The sequence below is a fragment of the Lactuca sativa genome, chromosome 1 (genome assembly GCF_002870075.4).
Source record: "Lactuca sativa cultivar Salinas chromosome 1, Lsat_Salinas_v11, whole genome shotgun sequence".
NCBI classification, from domain to species: Eukaryota; Viridiplantae; Streptophyta; class Magnoliopsida; order Asterales; family Asteraceae; genus Lactuca; species Lactuca sativa.
The window spans coordinates 40975760-40994802 of NC_056623.2; the positions used below are offsets into that span (position 1 = coordinate 40975760).

General features: G+C 32.3%; 1 protein-coding gene across 2 annotated transcripts; it reads left to right on the plus strand.

The window, feature by feature from the left end:
- The first annotated feature begins 16447 nt into the window (after nt 1–16447).
- Nucleotides 16448–17502, plus strand: LOC111910829 (pseudo histidine-containing phosphotransfer protein 6). Of its 2 annotated transcripts, XM_042898108.2 has the most exons (5): nt 16448–16752; nt 16860–17003; nt 17106–17178; nt 17256–17330; nt 17409–17502. In XM_042898108.2, the coding sequence occupies exons 1-4, from the start codon at nt 16553–16555 to the stop codon at nt 17316–17318; spliced, it is 480 nt and encodes a 159-aa protein (XP_042754042.1). In that variant the 5' UTR covers nt 16448–16552; the 3' UTR covers nt 17319–17330; nt 17409–17502. The 2 variants fall into 2 exon arrangements, with proteins under 2 accessions (XP_042754042.1, XP_023762414.1); XM_023906646.3 differs by having other exon boundaries at nt 17256–17502.
- Nucleotides 17503–19043: the final 1541 nt, after the last annotated feature.

The window sequence follows — 19043 nt, forward strand, 5'->3', positions numbered from 1 at the left end:
TGTGATATTGTTCATTTTTGTTTTAACATTAATGTAATATGATAAGTGGAATGTTATTAGTTAAGTACTATCTTTGTTAAAGGTGATGTCACTAATATTGATATCTGAAGAACAAGCTGCATGAACTTTTTCAAGTAATTAATTAATTATTCATTTGGTTTTCTTAAAGTAGAATGGAGGTCTGACGAGTTTCAGGGGTTGTGTGCAGATGGAGCAACAAAGAGTGCTTGGAGATGCAGTGAGGTACGCAGTTGTAATGCACCAGCAGTGAATCGAAGCATATGCATGTAGCATGGGGTAGTGGGGGTGGGGGTGGGGGTGTTATAGGTTGTTAAACTTTTTGTCTTTTGTTGATTATTAAGGGGTAATGTAAAAACGGGCTACTAAGTTTTTAGTGTTGTCTTTTCTCTCGCACACTTTTGAATAGTCGGGACAATATTCCTTTCTTCCTTTTTAATGTTTTTGTTAAGAATTATTAAACTACAACACACTAAACGTAAACTACAATACTTTTTTCAATTATATAGCAATAAGTCAAATTAATAATTAAACTTTAAAAATTCACTAGAAGCAAAAACCAATTAAATTTGTCAAATGGAATGAATGTCGTCCAATGTATTAAAAATAAAATACTTTATAATTTCGTACAAATATTGATGATATATCTATAGTACTTCAATTCTTGATCTTTTTTCTTGAGTAGATTACAATTTGGTCGTTACATTATAGCATGGCATAAACCAGTAATTATGCTACTAAAATATCTTTAACGAAAAGTTGATGATTTCAAGTTTACACCGATGAAAACATGTAATTTACCTATTTTATGATTAGCACGTATATAAGACATAAACTGATTCTTTAGGATATTTTATCAAACACTTCTTTTGTGATTTATTCTTTTGCCAAAATCTCATATGTTATATCTTAATATGTCTTAAAAGAGTAAACAACACAAGACAAACCCAACATCATCATTTCATGTAATATGAAACAAATGGTTTTCATATACAAATTACAACATAAACCTCTCAACAAAAGTCACTCTCACTCAGATTAACAACTAGAACAAGAGAAAACTTAAGAACACACTCTTAATCTCAAACCCTAAAATTAATGAAAGTTCTAAGCGTATGAACCATACCAGAGAGAAGAATGAACAGATGTAAACATAAAAATGATCGGATAACAATGAATCAAAAATATCTCCAATAGCCCCTTAAATACTTTGGATACAATTGGATATCCAAATAACAATGAAGCACCCGAAGACCCGCGTGCAAACCCGAAGCCATCATGAATAAGTTACAAACACAACCCACACAAAAGAACACTATTACAGAAACAACCCTTAATTGAATTAATTTCAGTTTGTAATAAACAAGAGTATTTTTCAACACTCCCCCACAACCTGAACATTAATTCAATGTTTATGATTTATTATTTTTTTAAAAACATTTATCAAACCAAGTCTGCTAGAAATATATTCATGTTGAGAAGGCCCAAGAGCTTTAGTTAAAACATCAGCATTTTGATTTAAAGAATCAATCTTATTAACTTTTATAATACCATTTTCAACATTTTCTCAAACAAAATGAAGATCTACTTCAAAATGTTTAGACCTTTCATAAAAAACTGGATTTAGTACAAGTTTAATTGGTGATTCATTATCACAAAAAATATTAATTGGATTTAAACCAGTTATTCCTAAATCACAAAGTAATTTTAAAATCCAAATACGTTCACAAGTTACAGAGCCTAAAGCTTTGTATTCAGATTCAGTGGAAGAACGAGAAACAATACTCTGTTTCTTGCTTTTCCAGGATACAAGAAAACCATAAAAATAAACAAGATACCCTGTAACAGACCTTCTGCTGAAAAGACGCTTGGCCCAATTAGCATCAACAAATCCAATAAGATTAAGAGAATCATTTTTTGTTATATGAATTCTTTTCCCTGGACAATCTTTCAAGTATCTTAACAATCTGAAGGCTATATTTACATGTGATTTATAAGGCCTATGCATGTATTGACTCAAATTTTGAAGTGCATATGAAATATATGGGCGTGTCATAGTCAAATAAATCAATTTACCAATTAATTTTTGAAACTTTGTAATATTTACCACATAATCAGAGGGATCTAGATCACATTCCCTCTTAATGACAAGATTAGGTTCCAAAGGAGTTTTAACAAGTTTACAAGCTAACATGCCAAATTCATGTAACAACTCAAAACAATATTTTCTTTGGTTTAGACAAATACCTTGATCAGTTTTAATCACCTCAATTCCAAGAAAATATGTCAGTTCTCCTAAATCTTTTATTAAAAACTGAGATTTTAATTTTTTTTTTAACATTTTCCAATTCAACCTTGCAATTTATAGTGATAATAATACCATCCACATAAACCAAAAGAATAACTATAACATGTTTTACTTCTTTAACAAACAAAGAATAATCATTGATACTCTGCTTAAAGCCAAATGAAGAAAGAAAAGAACTCAACTTCTCATTCCATTTCTTGGGTGCTTGCTTAAGTCCATAAAGAGATTTAATCAATCTACAAACTCTATTATCCTTTTTAGAATGATATCCTTCAGGAAGTCGCATGTAAACTCTCTCAGATAGATCACCATATAAGAAAGCATTGTTTATATCAAGTTGATATAAAGGCCATGCATGATGAATAGCTAAAGTTAAATAAACCCTAACAGTAACAATTTTAGCAATATCAGAGAAGGTTTCCTCATAATATATGCCTTCTCTTTGACTATACACTTTAGCAACTAACCTAGCTTTATACCTTTCAATTTCTCCATTTGAATTATATTTAATTTTATAAATCCAACGACAACCAATAGCTTTTCTTCCCTTAGGAAGATCTACAATTTCCCAAGTATTATTCCTATATAGAGCTTCCATTTCCTCATTCATTGCTTTTATCCAGTTAGGATCTAAAGCAGCTTCATTATAGGTTTTAGGTTCAACTGTTTTATTAAGACTAGCAACAAAGCAAAGATTTTCAGATTTTAAAGCTGAGTAGTTAACGGATCTTTCTATACCATATTTATGTTTTCCTTCCACAACATAATCACTAAATCTAGAAGGCATATGAACAGTACATCCTGACCTTGTGACCCTAGAAGACTGACCATCAGAAGGATTAGTATCAATTGAAACATTTTCCTCAGTCAATAAAGAGGAACTTGGAACCACCTCATCAGATGAAGGCACATATACCTCACCAGACTAGTTGCTGACACTAGAGGTGTCACAACTAGAAATTTTGTGTCTTGTAATCACTATATTCAAGTAAATGTTGAATCAAAAACTTAAGATCATGGGTGATACCTATTATTATGACATCAAAAACTTCAATCAAATACATCATACAAATACTACAAATAGTCATCAAACAATTGGAAATATTAGAAGTTCTTGTTTAGGTCCATTTTGGACTAGGACTTCCTTATTGGACCCAAATGGACCAATAAGCTTCCAATTAGACTATCAAGGGCTTAGAACCCTAATTGGGCTCTATTTGGACCCACAATCATTTATTTCAACATTTTGGGCTATTTTGGGCCTAGAATGAAATGAATTAAAAGCCTTGATCCATGAATAACCTAAACTAGTCCAACAAAAATGTAAAAATCATACTACATTCTTTTAGGTTAAAACTCACCCAAACTAACTCTAATATTGGGCTTAGGGTCAAAAAGCCCAAATTTTCCTTTTCCCTTCAAAATTCTCGGCCCAAGGCCCAAACCCAAGGAGAGATGAAGAGAGTTGACTTGCAATTGACACCTCATTATTGTCTTTTGGATCTCCATGCAACTTATTCCATATCTCCATGCATATCACCTCAAGGGTCTATTTCTCCCTCTCTCTCTCTCTCTTGCTCTCGGCCATTTCAAACACACACACACACACCTCACAAATTCTCTCTAGAATACTCAAGAACTCATCCCTCCTCTCCACTCAAAGATCTCGAAAATTAGGAGGCTTTCAAGAGGATATTTCCACAAACTCTTCATCTAAGGTAAGGTTATGCTTGGATCTATGACTTAGATTCTTTGTTTTATCAAAATCTCTTCCTAATCCATGCAAAAATCGTGATCTTGCATCCTAGAACCCCATCAAACTCGAGATCTTCAAGAAAAGGGTGCTAAGGCCAAAAATCACCTAGCTTTCTTCCATCTTTTCTTCAAAAACCGAAACCACACCCTAAGGTGAGCTTCATACCCCCTATTTTTCTGTTTTATAAGTTTTTTTTTTGGGGGGGGGGATACAAGTGAAAGTGTAGATCTATATGTGTTTTGTATGCCTTGTATGATTTCTATGCTTATATGTGTGTTTTTGTGTGTTTATGATGTTGGATCTAGCCATAAGCCCCTAAAAATCGAGATATACTTTATGTTAAATGATACTAGCACCAAATATATTTCTACATACAAAGTGTTCTAAGAAAAATAGCTAAATGGCTTAACAACATTCTCTTTGGGCTAAAAACTCAATTTTTGGACTTAAAATGTTGAAAATATAAAGTTAAAGGGCCCAAAATGAAATATTTCAATTTCTGATGGATGAGATGAGTCAAAACAGTTCCCATAATGTAGTTTCTTAAAATATACCCTTTTGGAGGATTAAAAACATAAATTTCAAGCTTAATGGGCTAAAAATGACATTTTCGGCCCAATAAGGCCCAATATGCGAAGTTTTCTGTTTTGGAGGACCAAAACTGTGTTTTTCTGTAAAACAGTGGACTACTAGTGTTCCAAGTCCTTTTCTAAGGTTTAAAATGCTTTTCAAATTTAAAAAGGACCAAAGTTGCAAAAATTTTCCAATTTGGGCCAAAATTGTAAAAACTACGAAAAAGAGGTGTTATAACCGAGAAAACTGTATTTTCAGGGACTCAAACTGTTTTCAATGAAAAATATGCTGAAAAATATCAATTTCAATAAGTTTTGGTGTTAAAATGTCAAGAAAAATGGTTTAAGGACCAAACCGGAAAGTTATTTAATTAGAGGGTTGAAAAAGTAAATTTACAAATAAAGAGGGGCTGAAAACAGAAAATTTTCAAGGCTAATTCAATACACTCAACTTGATCAAATATTGGCACCGCGACTACCGACGAAATACAATACACAACAATACCCAAAAATTCGTTGTTAAACGAATTGATTCGGTCTCGAATCAATAACAACCCGAAACTACTAACACGGCGATAACTCGATTCACACAAGTAACATTTGGGAATTCAATACACACGTGAGAGTGCACAGACGTCGACGCACCATCTTTGGGCCCAAAAGTGTAAAATCTTGTTTGTTGGGCCTAGCTAGCCCGATGACCTGATCTTTAGGCCCGAAGACTTCAACCTTACGAGTTGTTGAGTCTTACATGACCCAACACAACGTAAAAGGACTTTCAATGGCCTTTATACTATTGGTCCCCAAGGGTCCTATGGTACGGCTAGTAAAGTTGGTTATTCAAATGCGAATCGGGTCAAGGACCCTTCGTACTCTTTTTTTTTATCCCCAACCGGTTAACGGAGTTACCGAGGTCTTCGTGCCCTCTTTCTCTTCGGATGTGGGACTACAAGAAGTCAGGGCGGTTGGATTACGTGAATAGTACGGACGACGCCTACGGGATCGTTAGTATAAGTTGTAAACTGGCCGTTTGCGTAACGCGTGTTTATAACAATTCACTATGCGCAATAATCCGACGTCGTCTGGAATCAATGACTTCACACTTCGCGATGATTCTACAACTACATGGAATTCAAAGTATTAGGAAGACATCGGGTTTTCCTAGGTTTATACAATACATACAGTTTCGAAAAAGTACACTAGTATAATGAACATTTTTATTACAACTATAGAAACAAACAAGCATACTTATGGATCTTCACAAACGTTTTCAAAAACTCTTTTCAGAAAATATCGGATTTTCTGGTGGTCTTCAAAATAATACAAAACGTTGCTTTTCAAATACCGCTTATGAACTCACCAACATTTCATATGTTGACGTTTTTCAAAATACTTGTATTCTCAGGTAACAAGTGAATCAAAGGAAAATGTACTCAGTGATGGCTTGCAGTTTATTTATTTATGAATCGAACAATTTATTTTTGGGAATGTAATGTTTAAACAATGTACTCAATGTAAACTTGATCGGTTGTACTATATTAATGCATGGTGACGAATGATGTTATGTTTCATGTATATTCAATGTTATGGTATTCAATTAAGTCACAACAGCCCTCGGACGTTTCCGCCGTCTGGTTCGGGGGTGTGACAAGAGGGAAAGGTCTCATCCAAGTTCTGTTCTGCACTAGCACCATTCAATTGATAGGCATCTCTCAAATCCTCTAAATTAGTATTATCTAGTAATATACTAAAGGGTATTGACTCATTATAGGAAAAGAGATCATCTAAAAGGAAATTAGATTTATCTGTTAAAGATGAATTCTTTAACTTGAAAGGAAAAACAGATTCATAGAATTGTATATCCCTGGAAACAAAAACAAGATTTGAATCAAGACTTAAAACTTTATAACCTTTCTTATCAAAATCATAACCAAGAAATATACATTTATCGACTCTTTTCAGAAAACTTATCAGAGTTGTTCAACTTAGATGCAAAACACAAACAACCAAAAACTCTAAGTTTATCAACAACATGAGTATTTTTATAAACCAGCTCATAAGGAGAAGATCCATTTAAAACATATGTAGGATTTCTATTAATTAAAAAACAGAAGTTAAGATTGCTTCTCCCTAAAATTTTAGAGGTAACCCAAATTGAAACATCAAAGATCGAGCAACATTAAGAATGTGTCTATGTTTTCTTTCAACAACTCCATTTTGTTGTGGAGTGTGAACACACGAAGTTTTATGCAAAATACCTTTTGATTCCATTAATTATCTCATTTTATAATTCAAAAACTCAGTTCCATTATCTGACCTAACTGTTTTGATTTTAACTCCAAATTGATTAAACAAAATATTAAAGAAAGCAAGAACACAACCATAAACTTCATCTTTTGATTTTAACAGATAAACCCATGTAGCTCTAGAATAATCATCAACTATGGTAAAAAAAAATACCTAAATCCTTCTGAGGTTGTCACTCAATAGGGTCCCCAAACATCCAAATGAATTAACTCACCAAGTTTAGTAGTAACATGTTGACTAACAGGAAAGGACTCTCTAGTTTTCTAGCTTTATGACATACATCACAAGGTGGAAGAACTTCATTACCAAAGTTAATTTTAGTTTTTAAAGATCTTAAAGCTTGATCAGAAGGATGACCAAGTCTATTATGCCAAGTTAATTTGGACACATAACAAATAGAAACAAAATGATTAAGACTACATGAATTACCTGAAGGTACACTATTAATGCAATAGAGACCCCCAGATTCTCTACCATTCCCCACCATCTCCTTTGATTGTAAACCCTGAATTTTACAACTATGTTCATTAAAAACAACCTCACAATTACTGTCCTTACAAACCTTATGAACAGATAACAAGTTAACATTGAAATCAGGAACAACAAAAACATCAAAAAGAGTTAAAGAATTAGACAAATTCATATTGCCAATTTTTTCAATTTTAGCTGAAGTACCATTAGGATGACTAACAAGAAGATCAAGTTTAGACACATCCACAGTGTCATGAAGAAGAGACTTAGAAGCAATCATATGTTGATTAGCTCCAGAGTCAACAATCCATTTTGAGAACTAACAGATGAATTAAAAGCTTGAAACAAACAAGTACCTACCATATTAGCACTGGCATATGCTTCCTCATTAAGTTGTCTATCACCAATAAGTTGTAAAAATTTGAAGCATTGCTCCTTAGTGAGCTGATGAAATTCTGATTCCCCACAAGAATCAGAAACACTAGAAGTGATAGTACTTCTTGAGGTGGTAGTAGAGGAATTGGCAGAAAAATTCTTATTAAAACCATTCTAATTGTTAGACTCATTCCTTGGTTTAAAATCCTTAGGATAGCCAATTATCTTATAACATTTGTCAATTGAATGACCCTTAATTCCACAATTCATACACTGAACAGATTGAGCTTTATTTTTATTAGAGTTATTAAAACCAGATCTGTTATTAAACCTGCTATTAAAAGCAGTAGATTGAGACATAGACAAAGACTGTGAAGACTGAAGAGAAGATAAAGAACCATTTCTTTGAATAGATTTTTCCCTTAAAAGAATAGAAAAAGAAGTTTTAACATTAGGTAAAGGTTCCATTAGTAAAATATGACTCTTTACTTGACTATAGGATTCATCAAGTCCAGATAAAAACTGCATAAGTTGCATGAGATTAGAATGATCTTTTAGTTTGAAAGAAGCCTCACAAGTGCTCTCAGTCAAGCTAGTAAGACCATCAAATTCCTTCCACAAGGAATCAAGTTTATTAAAATAATCAGACAAATAAATTCCATTTTGTTTAAAAGTATAAATATGTTGATGTATATTAAACACAACTGAACCATCTGACTTATTATATGTTTCAAAAAGACTATTCCAAATATCCTCAACTACCTCAGAGTAAGCTTGACTCTGGTATATAGAGACAGAAATAGAAGATAAAAGCCAGGAACACACAATATCATTAACCCTATCCCACTTGGATTGTTTTGACTCATCAACATTATTTTTCTTAAGAGAACCATCAATAAATCCAAGTTTATTCCTAGCTTTAAGAGCTCTAGATATAGAACTCTTCCATAACCTAAAATTTTCATTACCAGTTAACATTGTAGTAACTATAGAAGTAATAGCATTATCAGATGGGTGAAATTAGAGAGGATCATCAAAATTAACGCTCTGATACCATCTTAAAAATGTAAACAACACAAGACAAACCCAACATCATCATTTCATTTAATATGAAAAATATGGTTTTCATATACAAATTACAACATAAACCTCTCTACAAAAGTCACTCTCACTCAGATTAACAACTAGAACAAGAGAAAACTTAAGAACACACTCTTAATCTCAAACCCTAAAACGAAAGTTCTAAGCGTATGAACCAGAGAGAAAAATGAACAGATATAAACATAAAAATGATCGGATAACAATGAATCAAAAATATCTCCAATAGCCCCTTAAATACTTCGGATACAATTGGATATCCAAATACCAACGAAGCACCCAAAGACCCGCGTGCAAACCCGAAGCCATCCTGAATAAGTTACAAACACAACCCACACAAAAGAACACTATTACAGAAAAAAACCCTTAACTGTAATTTCAATTTGTAATAAACAAGAGTATTTTTCAACAATATGCATTTAGACTAATCAGACAACGGTTCTTGCTATTAACAACCAAATTATATTATACTTGCAAGACACTAGAGTCGGGTTTTGTGAATAATACATTTTTTTGTGATCAAACAATATCACATTTCCTCCGGTTATGTGTTCCAAAGAGCAAAGTGTAATAAAAGTTGCAAATCGTCCAAATCTCTATACAAGTCTTTGCCTCCAAACATTCTCATTGTTTTTTGTTTAAAATAGAATTTTCATTGGTAAAATCAGTTGTATACATATTTGGTTTAAAGGTAATTAGAAAATAAAATCTAAAATCTTGTTATTAAGTTTATAAAACAAAGAAGGGTTCAATTTTTATTTTCTATGCATGAAAACTTGCTCCGGTTGTAGGAGAACATCCAACTCTGAATGATTGGGAAAATCATCAAAATACTTTTATTATAAAAAGCCAAATTTATAAAAATTAATATGACAAAATGTTGGGTACGTACATAACACATTTTTATGGGATTGTATTGCAATGAAATATTAGTGTTTTGATATGAAAATAATTAACAACATAGCATTTTTGTTACACTTGAAAATAACACTTCTTACTTATGAATGGACAATGAAATAAATAATTAATAATTATTATAATATTCTTCTTTAAGCCGTTATATTCTAAAGAATGTGTATATGGCGCCCACCAGCACTGCAGCACATAGATATCCTCGTTGTCAAAGAAAACCAAAAGTCCAAAAGGGGAAACATATCTTCATGTCCAAACATATTACAATGGCATAAGGCTCAATTTTAACAAACTCCATCAAATTTAACAATCTTTTTATTTTGACTAGCTGCTATAGCATATTAAAGGATAAAGGGGCTACAATAAAAAAAATTGTCAAAATAATTGATTTTGGTGGAGTATGTGAAAGATGAACTCAAAGAATATGATGCAAGTTGATGGGATTTGATATGAATAGTGTATTGGTGCAATAGTTTAAAGAACTAATTTCCAAATTAAGACTTTTCTTATCTTTTAGTCTCTTTGTTTATTCCCTCACATAACTACCATTAAAACACATGCGAATAAACTTAAAGTCATTGTACTTTGAAGAAGAATCCATATTGTAATCCATTTTCAATTTATTTATATTTTGAAATATCTGCCAAATTATTGCATTTTTAATATGTTTCTTATTAGAACATTATACTTCGATAATCTATAGTTATAATAGTAAAAATTGTTTTGCATTATAATTTTCCCAAAGTACAACTTTAGAATAGGAAAAATGAAAGTTTGATGATGTAATAAATAATTCATAGAAGTACGTTGCTATTTTTTTTTGCATTAAATCATTATTTATAGAACTTAAAATACTAGACAAGAAATTGCAAAATCTCAAACTTTTTGTTTGTAGCATTTTTTTTCTTTGTTAAGTACTCTAGATAAGACCAGGGACGAAGGCATGAATACATTGCAGGTGTTGCTGGGATGAATAGGTGTTGCCGATACATGAAAAATAAGTAAAAAAAATCGAAAAATCGAAAATTCTCACACTGCGTCTAGAAAAGTTAGGGGTTGTCGGTCCCACACCGGGAACCCCTTAAAACCGTCCCTGGATAAGACACACTCACACACATACTCACATGTCTACACATAAGTATTTGTCTATGGACTTTGGTTTGATGGTATTATTTTAAATAAAATGTTTAAATACGAGCTAACAAATTGAAGATTTGAAGTGGTGTTGATAAATGTGATATCGTTCATTTTTATTTTAAAATGAATGTAATATGATAAATGGATTAATGAAGTACCTTTTTGATAAAGCTGATATCACAACAAAACTATATATAATGTCGAGCGTACATGTAGTTTTACATCAAATTAGGATAGATTGCATTAGATTACAACATAAAATATTTTTTAAAGTAAAGTTAAAAAACTGGTGTTTAATTTAAGTTATTTTTTTTCTAAATAAAGTTGAATATATAATTAGAGTGGGTATTGACCATTTTATGATATGGGCTATGAGGTGACATTAGGTCATTAGCGGCTGCAGGATGTTGTCGTGGCCGCACCCTGCGAAATGCATGGTCACCCACCATTGCTAAACTCCGACCAAGTTTTATTCTCTACTCCCACCCTCACCATAACCCTGCTGCAATTGCAATATGTTTCTTTGCACACTTTCTAGTTTCTTATATATTTTATTTATTTGTAAAACAGGGGACTCCAAAAGCCACAACAATCGAAGGAAGTTAGCTCACCTATTAGTATTGGGAATAAGATAAACTCATCAATTTTTTCTGATAACTATAGGCTGTCACGTAACGAAATCGTGGTTTTTCTCTAATTAATACTATGATACGATAAATTGAAGTTGGTAATATTTTAGGGTGAGAAATGAAAGGAAGTAAGAGGGATCTAACAAATTTAATTAACGAGATGGGTGTGAAATTCATTGATAGATGAATATCATGTCCACTAATATTCATACGGTATTGGTGACAGGTGGAAAAGGCATCGTGTTATGAATTTATGTACACAGAGAAAATCCAAGAATTCCATTTTCCTATCTTGTTCATCAATTTAGTTTTTTGGGTGTACAAGAGTCTTGTATGTCAAGACTAGATTTGAAAAAAAAAATTAAAAGTTTGGGATCACTTGGTTGTTGTTGAAGAGGAGTACGTTTTTCAAAGTTCTCTTGTTATATGGTAAATGTGTATGTCCCTCAAGACTAGCATAAAAAATATTAGAGTTATTCTTTCGTTCACAAATAGGAATACCGGTGTTTATGTGCTTTTTGGAGATTTTAATGCAGTTAGAGATCGAGTATAGAAGATGGGCATTGTCTTTTGTCAGAATACAATGGAGAATATTAATAACTTTGTCCATGATGCAAAAAAAAATTGATTGTCCTATAGGTGGGTATAGCTTCACGAGATTGAGTTTAAATGAAGAAAAACCAAGCAACGTGGATAGTTTTTAGTATCTCATGAGGTGGTGACTAAATTTCCTAATGAAACAGTAACAACGTTAGATAGAATTATTTTAGATCATCGTCCTATTGTGATGAAACATGTTCTTGCATACTATGGTGTGATTCATGTCAAGCTTTTTAATTCTTGGATGGATTCGATAAGGTAGTTAGGGATAATTTTTGAGTCAATATAGATGATATGGTTGTTTCAAAATGGTTGAAGTTCAGAGATAATTGGAATCATCTCCAAGGGGCGTTGAAAGCTTGACATGGTGATTATAAAAATAAGAAGAATAAGGAGAAGAAAGATTTGGTAAGTAACTTGAAAGATATTGACTTTGTTCTCAAATCAACAGCTTGCTATAAGTCGAAAGAAAGTGATCAAAAAGCTTAGAGATATGGAGGTTTGTGAGAATCTTGGTATCTCTCAAAAAGCAAACATTATATGGTTTATTGAAGTGGATGAGAACGCCAAGTATTTTTCATGGAGTTCCTAACAACAAGAAACACCGATTACACATTCAATGTATCAAGTCGGAAGGGGATTGGATAGGTGAACCTAGAAGAGTGAATGAGATTTTTTAGCATTATAAAGAAAAATTCAATCTGTGTCACTTTAGTGCTCATTCTAAACTGAATTCATCGGTTTAGATCCTTGAGTTTAGACCAAAAATAGTTGTGGTTTTGGAGTCCATATTTTTGTAAGAAGATGCAGTTTGATCGTATGGTTTTGATAAAGCTCCAGGTCGGGATGGTTTTAATATTTTATTTTGGAAGAGGTATTGGGACATTCTACAAGTTGGAGTTTTAGGAATTACTAATGAATTCTTCAACCTGGGTCACATTCCTTCATGTTGCAATTGTTCCGTTGTTATTCTTATTCCTAAAATGTAGATTCATATGTATTTGTCTGATTTAATGCATATTAGTCTATTCAGGGATCATTATAAATTATTTCCAAACTTTTGGGTAATAGACTTGTCATGGTGGTTGATTTTATTGTTACTTCTACGTAGTCTATGTTTATTAAGGATCGTCAAATCCTTGATGGTCCCTTAATAGTGAATGAGATGGTAACTTGGTACAAGAAAAAACTAAGGATTCTAAAGATTGAATTTGAAAAAGCTTATAATTGGGGTTCTTAGTTCAAGTTATGTAGTTTATGGGTTTTAGTGGAAAATGGAATAGGTGCATAAAGCATGTCTCAATTCGGCTAGGTCTTCTCTTATTGTTAATATGACTTCTTGTGGATAGACTTACAAATAATTTGTCCAAATGGAAGATTTGAATGCTTTCTATTGGTGTTAGACTTTATAGAAGTAAGTTTTGGGTTCTTTAAGGAGTTACGACATGTATCTTTTTGACTTTTTCCCATGTTGGTGTAGGTTTCTAAATTCTTAGAAACTGATCGGGTTAGATTTTTTTTAGTGGTAGGGAGGGGGAGGGGGGAGGAGATGAAGTTAATAGAAAATTGTATTGGGTTAAATGGGACATGGTGTTAGCGTCAAAGGAAAAAGGAGGTCTTGATATTGGCAATTTTCGGACCTCCATTATGCCCTCATGGGAAAATGGAAATGAAGATTTCATAAAAATAAAGATGCTTTATGGATTAAGGTTACCACTTTAATTCATGGGTTTCATAGAAGAAATGTGTTTCGTGACAGCTATGTTGACACGGTGAAATTTGGTCGAATATTGTTGGACCTATAAATAAAATGCATGCAAATGGTATTATTGCTGATGGTAATCTTCAGATGGCTATTGGAAATGGTAATAGTTCTTTTTTCTATAAGGATGTTTGGATGGACAATGTTCATCTTAAAACCAAATTCCTTTATTTATTTATTCTTGAAAGAAATAAATATTGATGCATCAAAGATTGAAGACTTGGTGAGCATTAGCATTGGGATTAGGTTTGTAACTCGAGGACAGGGGTCGAGACTAATAAAAATCATGACATTAATTCCTTTGGATGATAATGTTCGATTTTATGATCAAAGAGATAGATGGTATTAGGATTTGGACAATGATGGTGATTTCACGGTTTTTAGTAAATATATATCCATTGATGATTTCTTACTTCTCGATAGTGATCTAGTTACTAAATGGAACAAATAAGCCCCAAAGAAAGTTAATGTCTTTATGTGGAGTGTTATTTGGAATAGACTTCTAACTAGACCTAACATTGCCATCCATTGGGTTGATGTGTCCTTCCATTATGTCTTTGGGTTGTTCTATTAGATTTAAAGACTTAATTCATCTTTTGGTGAAGTGTCATGTTGCAGCTAGAACTTGGAATTCAATTTCTATGTGGATGGACATGCAAGTTCTAGATTTTGAAGAAATTGATGATGTTTCCATTGGTTAGAGTCGAGTCATACCTCTTCCTCAAAAAATTAATGATTGAATCGATTGTATTTACTATGTGTTGGGCTTTTTGGCGGTTCAGAAATTCATAGTGACAGGTGCTTGGTAACATTAAACAAATAAAATATAGCATAACACTATTAAAGACTATCATTTTGTTTTTTTTTTTTTTTTGGTTTTGAAGTAAGGGCATGAAAACTTCAATTAGTTGTGTAGAGTGATTAAAACACCCAATTAATGTTGTCTAATTGTTTATTTTTCTAGATTCTTGCTAGTATAAATATACGAATATTTAGTTGTTAAAAATGATGCAATGATATGAAAATCAAATATACATTCACCTTGACGGAAAATAAACAGACTAAAGGCCAAACTACAATCATTAACAAATGAAACATCTCGGTTCAATAACCTCCCAAGTGTTCAATGATAATATACGACCATCGTCTAGGTGACAAAAAATGAAACATCATTCAGACTTATCTGTATATCAAAATTTGTCATTCCCATAGAAATATGACTCACAACGAATTAAATCACTAACTTCAATATGAATGAAATAGATACATGCCTTAGGTCAACTTAAACATGTCCAATGAGATAATGGATGTGTCATCTCTAAGACAGGCTGCATGTAAGTCTCATACATGTTAATATTAAACAATTAGGTCAAAGGCATGTATTTTAAGGTAATGGATCTTGTACTTTGGAGCCTTGTTTGCTAGGTTCACTACATTATATTGAACATTCGAAGCCTCTTCCACCGGACCATCGTCACTAACACCTCGTTCCTGAGTTGTAGCAAAGAAAATAAAAGAATAGAAAAGAAAGTAATGAGAGAAAATAATAGAAAGAAAAAGAAAAAAAATTTGTCTTTTGTGTTTTCGAGGTGGAGTGAAGTGGAAGGAAAATTAAATATTTTGTTTTTCTCTACAAATCTTTCCAAATCAGAATGAAAGTGATCCTTCCACTTCCTTCCTTTAATGAAACTCGGGAACACCAATTTCTTTGTTTGCTTCTCATTTCCACTAATTTTTTTTTTTCTCTCGTTAAATTGAATTCTGAAACGAAGTGTAACTACCATATATACATATACAACAATTTAGACTTTTTGAACATTTTTCAAGTGTTTGATGTCACTCTGATCAACTATCTATATAAGATATTTTAACGTAGGATGTTGAAAAGATAAATTGATATTAACTATGCTTTGCGAACCTGTCTTCAAATAGACCAAATTTATAAATCAAGAAAATTTAGACATAAATTTTGCACCATAGTTCATAACAAAAGGCATAACATATTGAGTTTTATCATTTAATGGTTGTTATGAACCATCCATACAAACAATTAAATACTATTTGGGTTTGAAATCATGCTTAGAGAATGATATTAGACAATTTTCTTTTTGAAAATTTTCTTAATCTCTATGTATGGATATCAGATTTTGAAGTACGGAAGATAGAAAAATACAAACTAGTGTTAGAATGTTTGTATATACGCAGATAAATCTGTAATTTCCAGATGAAATCTAAAAAAAACAATAGCTAATTTTTATAGAGTGTCTTATTTTTTTAATTTTGTATAAATCTTAGAAAATTATAAATGAAATTAACATATTTGTCTTTTTCTCTGATAAATAAGTTGGAATTAACAAATACAAACAAAACAACACATCCTTTTAAAGAGTGATTCAGACACTTTGTTTGGTCTCCCTGGTCCAACAACGAGTACTAATTATATTGCTATAAATAAGTAAACCACAAGAATCCATTAATTCCATTCATCCTCGTACACAAAAAGACAGACACAAACACAAACACAGACACAAACTCCCTTTCTTTCTTTCTTTCTTTTCGCTTTCACCCATCATATCAAAGCCATCCAAAACGGGTGTTCCTCTGTGGATGCTTGGATTCGGTGCAGTTCGTCTGCGAACCGACATGAATCGCTTGCTTTCGGTCCTCTTCCACCAAGGCGTTCTCGATGAACAGTTCTTGCAGCTCCAACACCTCCAAGATCAATCCTCCCCCAACTTCGTCTCCGACGTCGTCACCATCTACTTTCACGAATCAGAAAAGCAGCTTCGCAACCTCCGAAACCTACTGTACGTATTATATATATAATCCCTCCATTTCCTCTCATTCCTTCAGGTTTTCTCATATTATATAGTATAAGTCTTCATATTAATTGTTAGAAATTAACCAATTAAAGGTTGGATAAGGAGACATGGGATCATGTTAAGCTCGGAATACATTTGAATCAGTTGATGGGAAGCAGTTCCAGCATTGGTGCTAAAAGAGTTCGGAACATTTGTGCTGTGTTTCGGGCTGCAGTTGAACAGAATAATCGTCCAGCGTACGTGACTGAGGATATACATTAATTAGATTAATCGGATTTCGTTTAAACTCTTTATTAGATAATTAATACAGTATGTTCTTTGGATTAATTTAATTGCAGGTGCATGAGGGCATTAGAGGTGCTTGAACACGAATATTGTTATCTGAAGAACAAGTTGCATGAACTTTTTCAGGTAATTAATTATTATTCATTCATTTGGTTTTGTTAAAGCAGAATGGAGGTCTGACGAGTTTCAGAGGTTGTGTGCAGATGGAGCAACAAAGAGTGCTCGGAGATGCAGTGAGGTACGCAGGTGTAGTGCACCAGCAGTGAATCGAAGCGCATGTAGGTAGCATGGGGTGTGGGTTTTGGGTGTTATAGGTTGTTTGTTAACTTTTTTTTTTGTCTTTTGTTAATTATTAGGGGGGAATGTAAAACGGGCTACTTTTTAGTGTTGTCTTTTTCTATCGCACTCTTTTGGGATAGTCGGCGCAAGATTCCTTTCTTCCTTTTTAAACGTTTTTGTCAAGAATTGGCAACCAAGTACAGCGCACTAAACAGTAAACACTAGAATATGTTTTTCACTAATACTATATCTAAATTTCATATATTATATACATTATATACAAGTCAGATGTACTTATTTTTAAAAAAAAAAATGGCTTAATTTTGATTATACCAGTAACTCAAATTAATAAACTTCAGAAACTTAGTTGAGGCAAAAAAAATGGAATAAATGTCGTCCAATGTATTAAAATACTTATAATTTCGTAAAAATATTGATGATATTTTTACACGATACTTTCAAATTCTTTTAGTATGTTAAAGATATGGTCAGTAAATTATATCATTAATATGCTTACAAATGAAGGACTAAATTGACCAATTATAGAAATTTTATAAGGCATTTATGTCATTTCCCATACTTAAAATAATCACAACGTTTCTTCTTGTTATTAGGAAGCATTATTTTTCTTTGAAGGACCGACTTACATTAAAGAACAGGGTGCTACTAAACAATAACATTACAACGAAAAAAAGAACTGGACTCGGATTTTAGAACCAACGGATCCAACTAGGTTTAAGTTTGGACTTCTTATAAAAAGTAACTATAAAATGCAATTTTTTTTTTTTTTTTTTTTTGCCAAAAGACCATATTTCCACCGTTTTGTGCTCCAAAGAGCAAAGGGTTACAAAAGTTCCAAATCGTTGTACAAGTCTCTGCCTCCAAACATTCTTGTTGTTTTTTGCTTAAAGTGGTATTTTTGTCGATGATAGCTGTAAACCCCAATTTTTATAATACTTCTAAACACGTTTCATTTCCAAATCTATGTTTTTAATGGAAGACTTGTCCCATTCATATTATTATGATGTTTTCCACATCTAAGTCTCGAAAATTCATACTAGTGACTTATGTCACTTCTACTATTCTTCGGTGACTCGGGTACATTTCATGAAACAATAATGGGCGTATTTGGCATGGAGCTATTGGAAGTGTTTGAGAGCTTCTAGCTTTTAGCTTTTGATAAAACGTTCTAGTTTAAACAAAAAAATTCATTTGGCAATACGAGCGTTTAGCTTTTAGTTTTAACAAAACGCTTCGATTCTAAAAGCTACTTCATGTAGCGTTTAACAAAACGCTCATGAGCTTTTGAAATCAATTTCCATAATTACCCTTAAAAATATATTTATATATTTATTTATTTTTAATCAATTGTCATTTTATGTAATTTTATATATTTCAAAAGCTTTCAGTTACTTTTGTCAAGCATTCATATAACAAATAAAAGCTACAGCTTCTCGTTACCAGCTACCAGCTACCAGCTAACCGCTACCCACTTCCAGCTAACAGTTATTTTTGTCAAACATGTCTAATATATAAATTTTATGTCTCGTGAGATATTAGGTTTTAGACACAAATCATTTGTTATATATTTAACAAACTTTCAATTTTAAAACCTAAATCCACTTTCAACATAATTACTTTATGCCAATGTTGTAAAAAAAACGTTCAATTTTAGCTAGTTGATGGATTAGGTTTAAGAGATTAATCGGGGG

Bases quoted from the DNA above. Each gene is read 5' to 3' on its own strand.
- LOC111910829 (XM_023906646.3), top strand. From the start codon at position 16,553: ATGCTTGGATTCGGTGCAGTTCGTCTGCGAACCGACATGAATCGCTTG. The intron at 16,753-16,859 runs GTACGTATTATA...AACCAATTAAAG, and splicing joins CGCAACCTCCGAAACCTACT to GTTGGATAAGGAGACATGGG. The intron at 17,179-17,255 runs GTAATTAATTAT...GGTTGTGTGCAG, and splicing joins AGTTGCATGAACTTTTTCAG to ATGGAGCAACAAAGAGTGCT.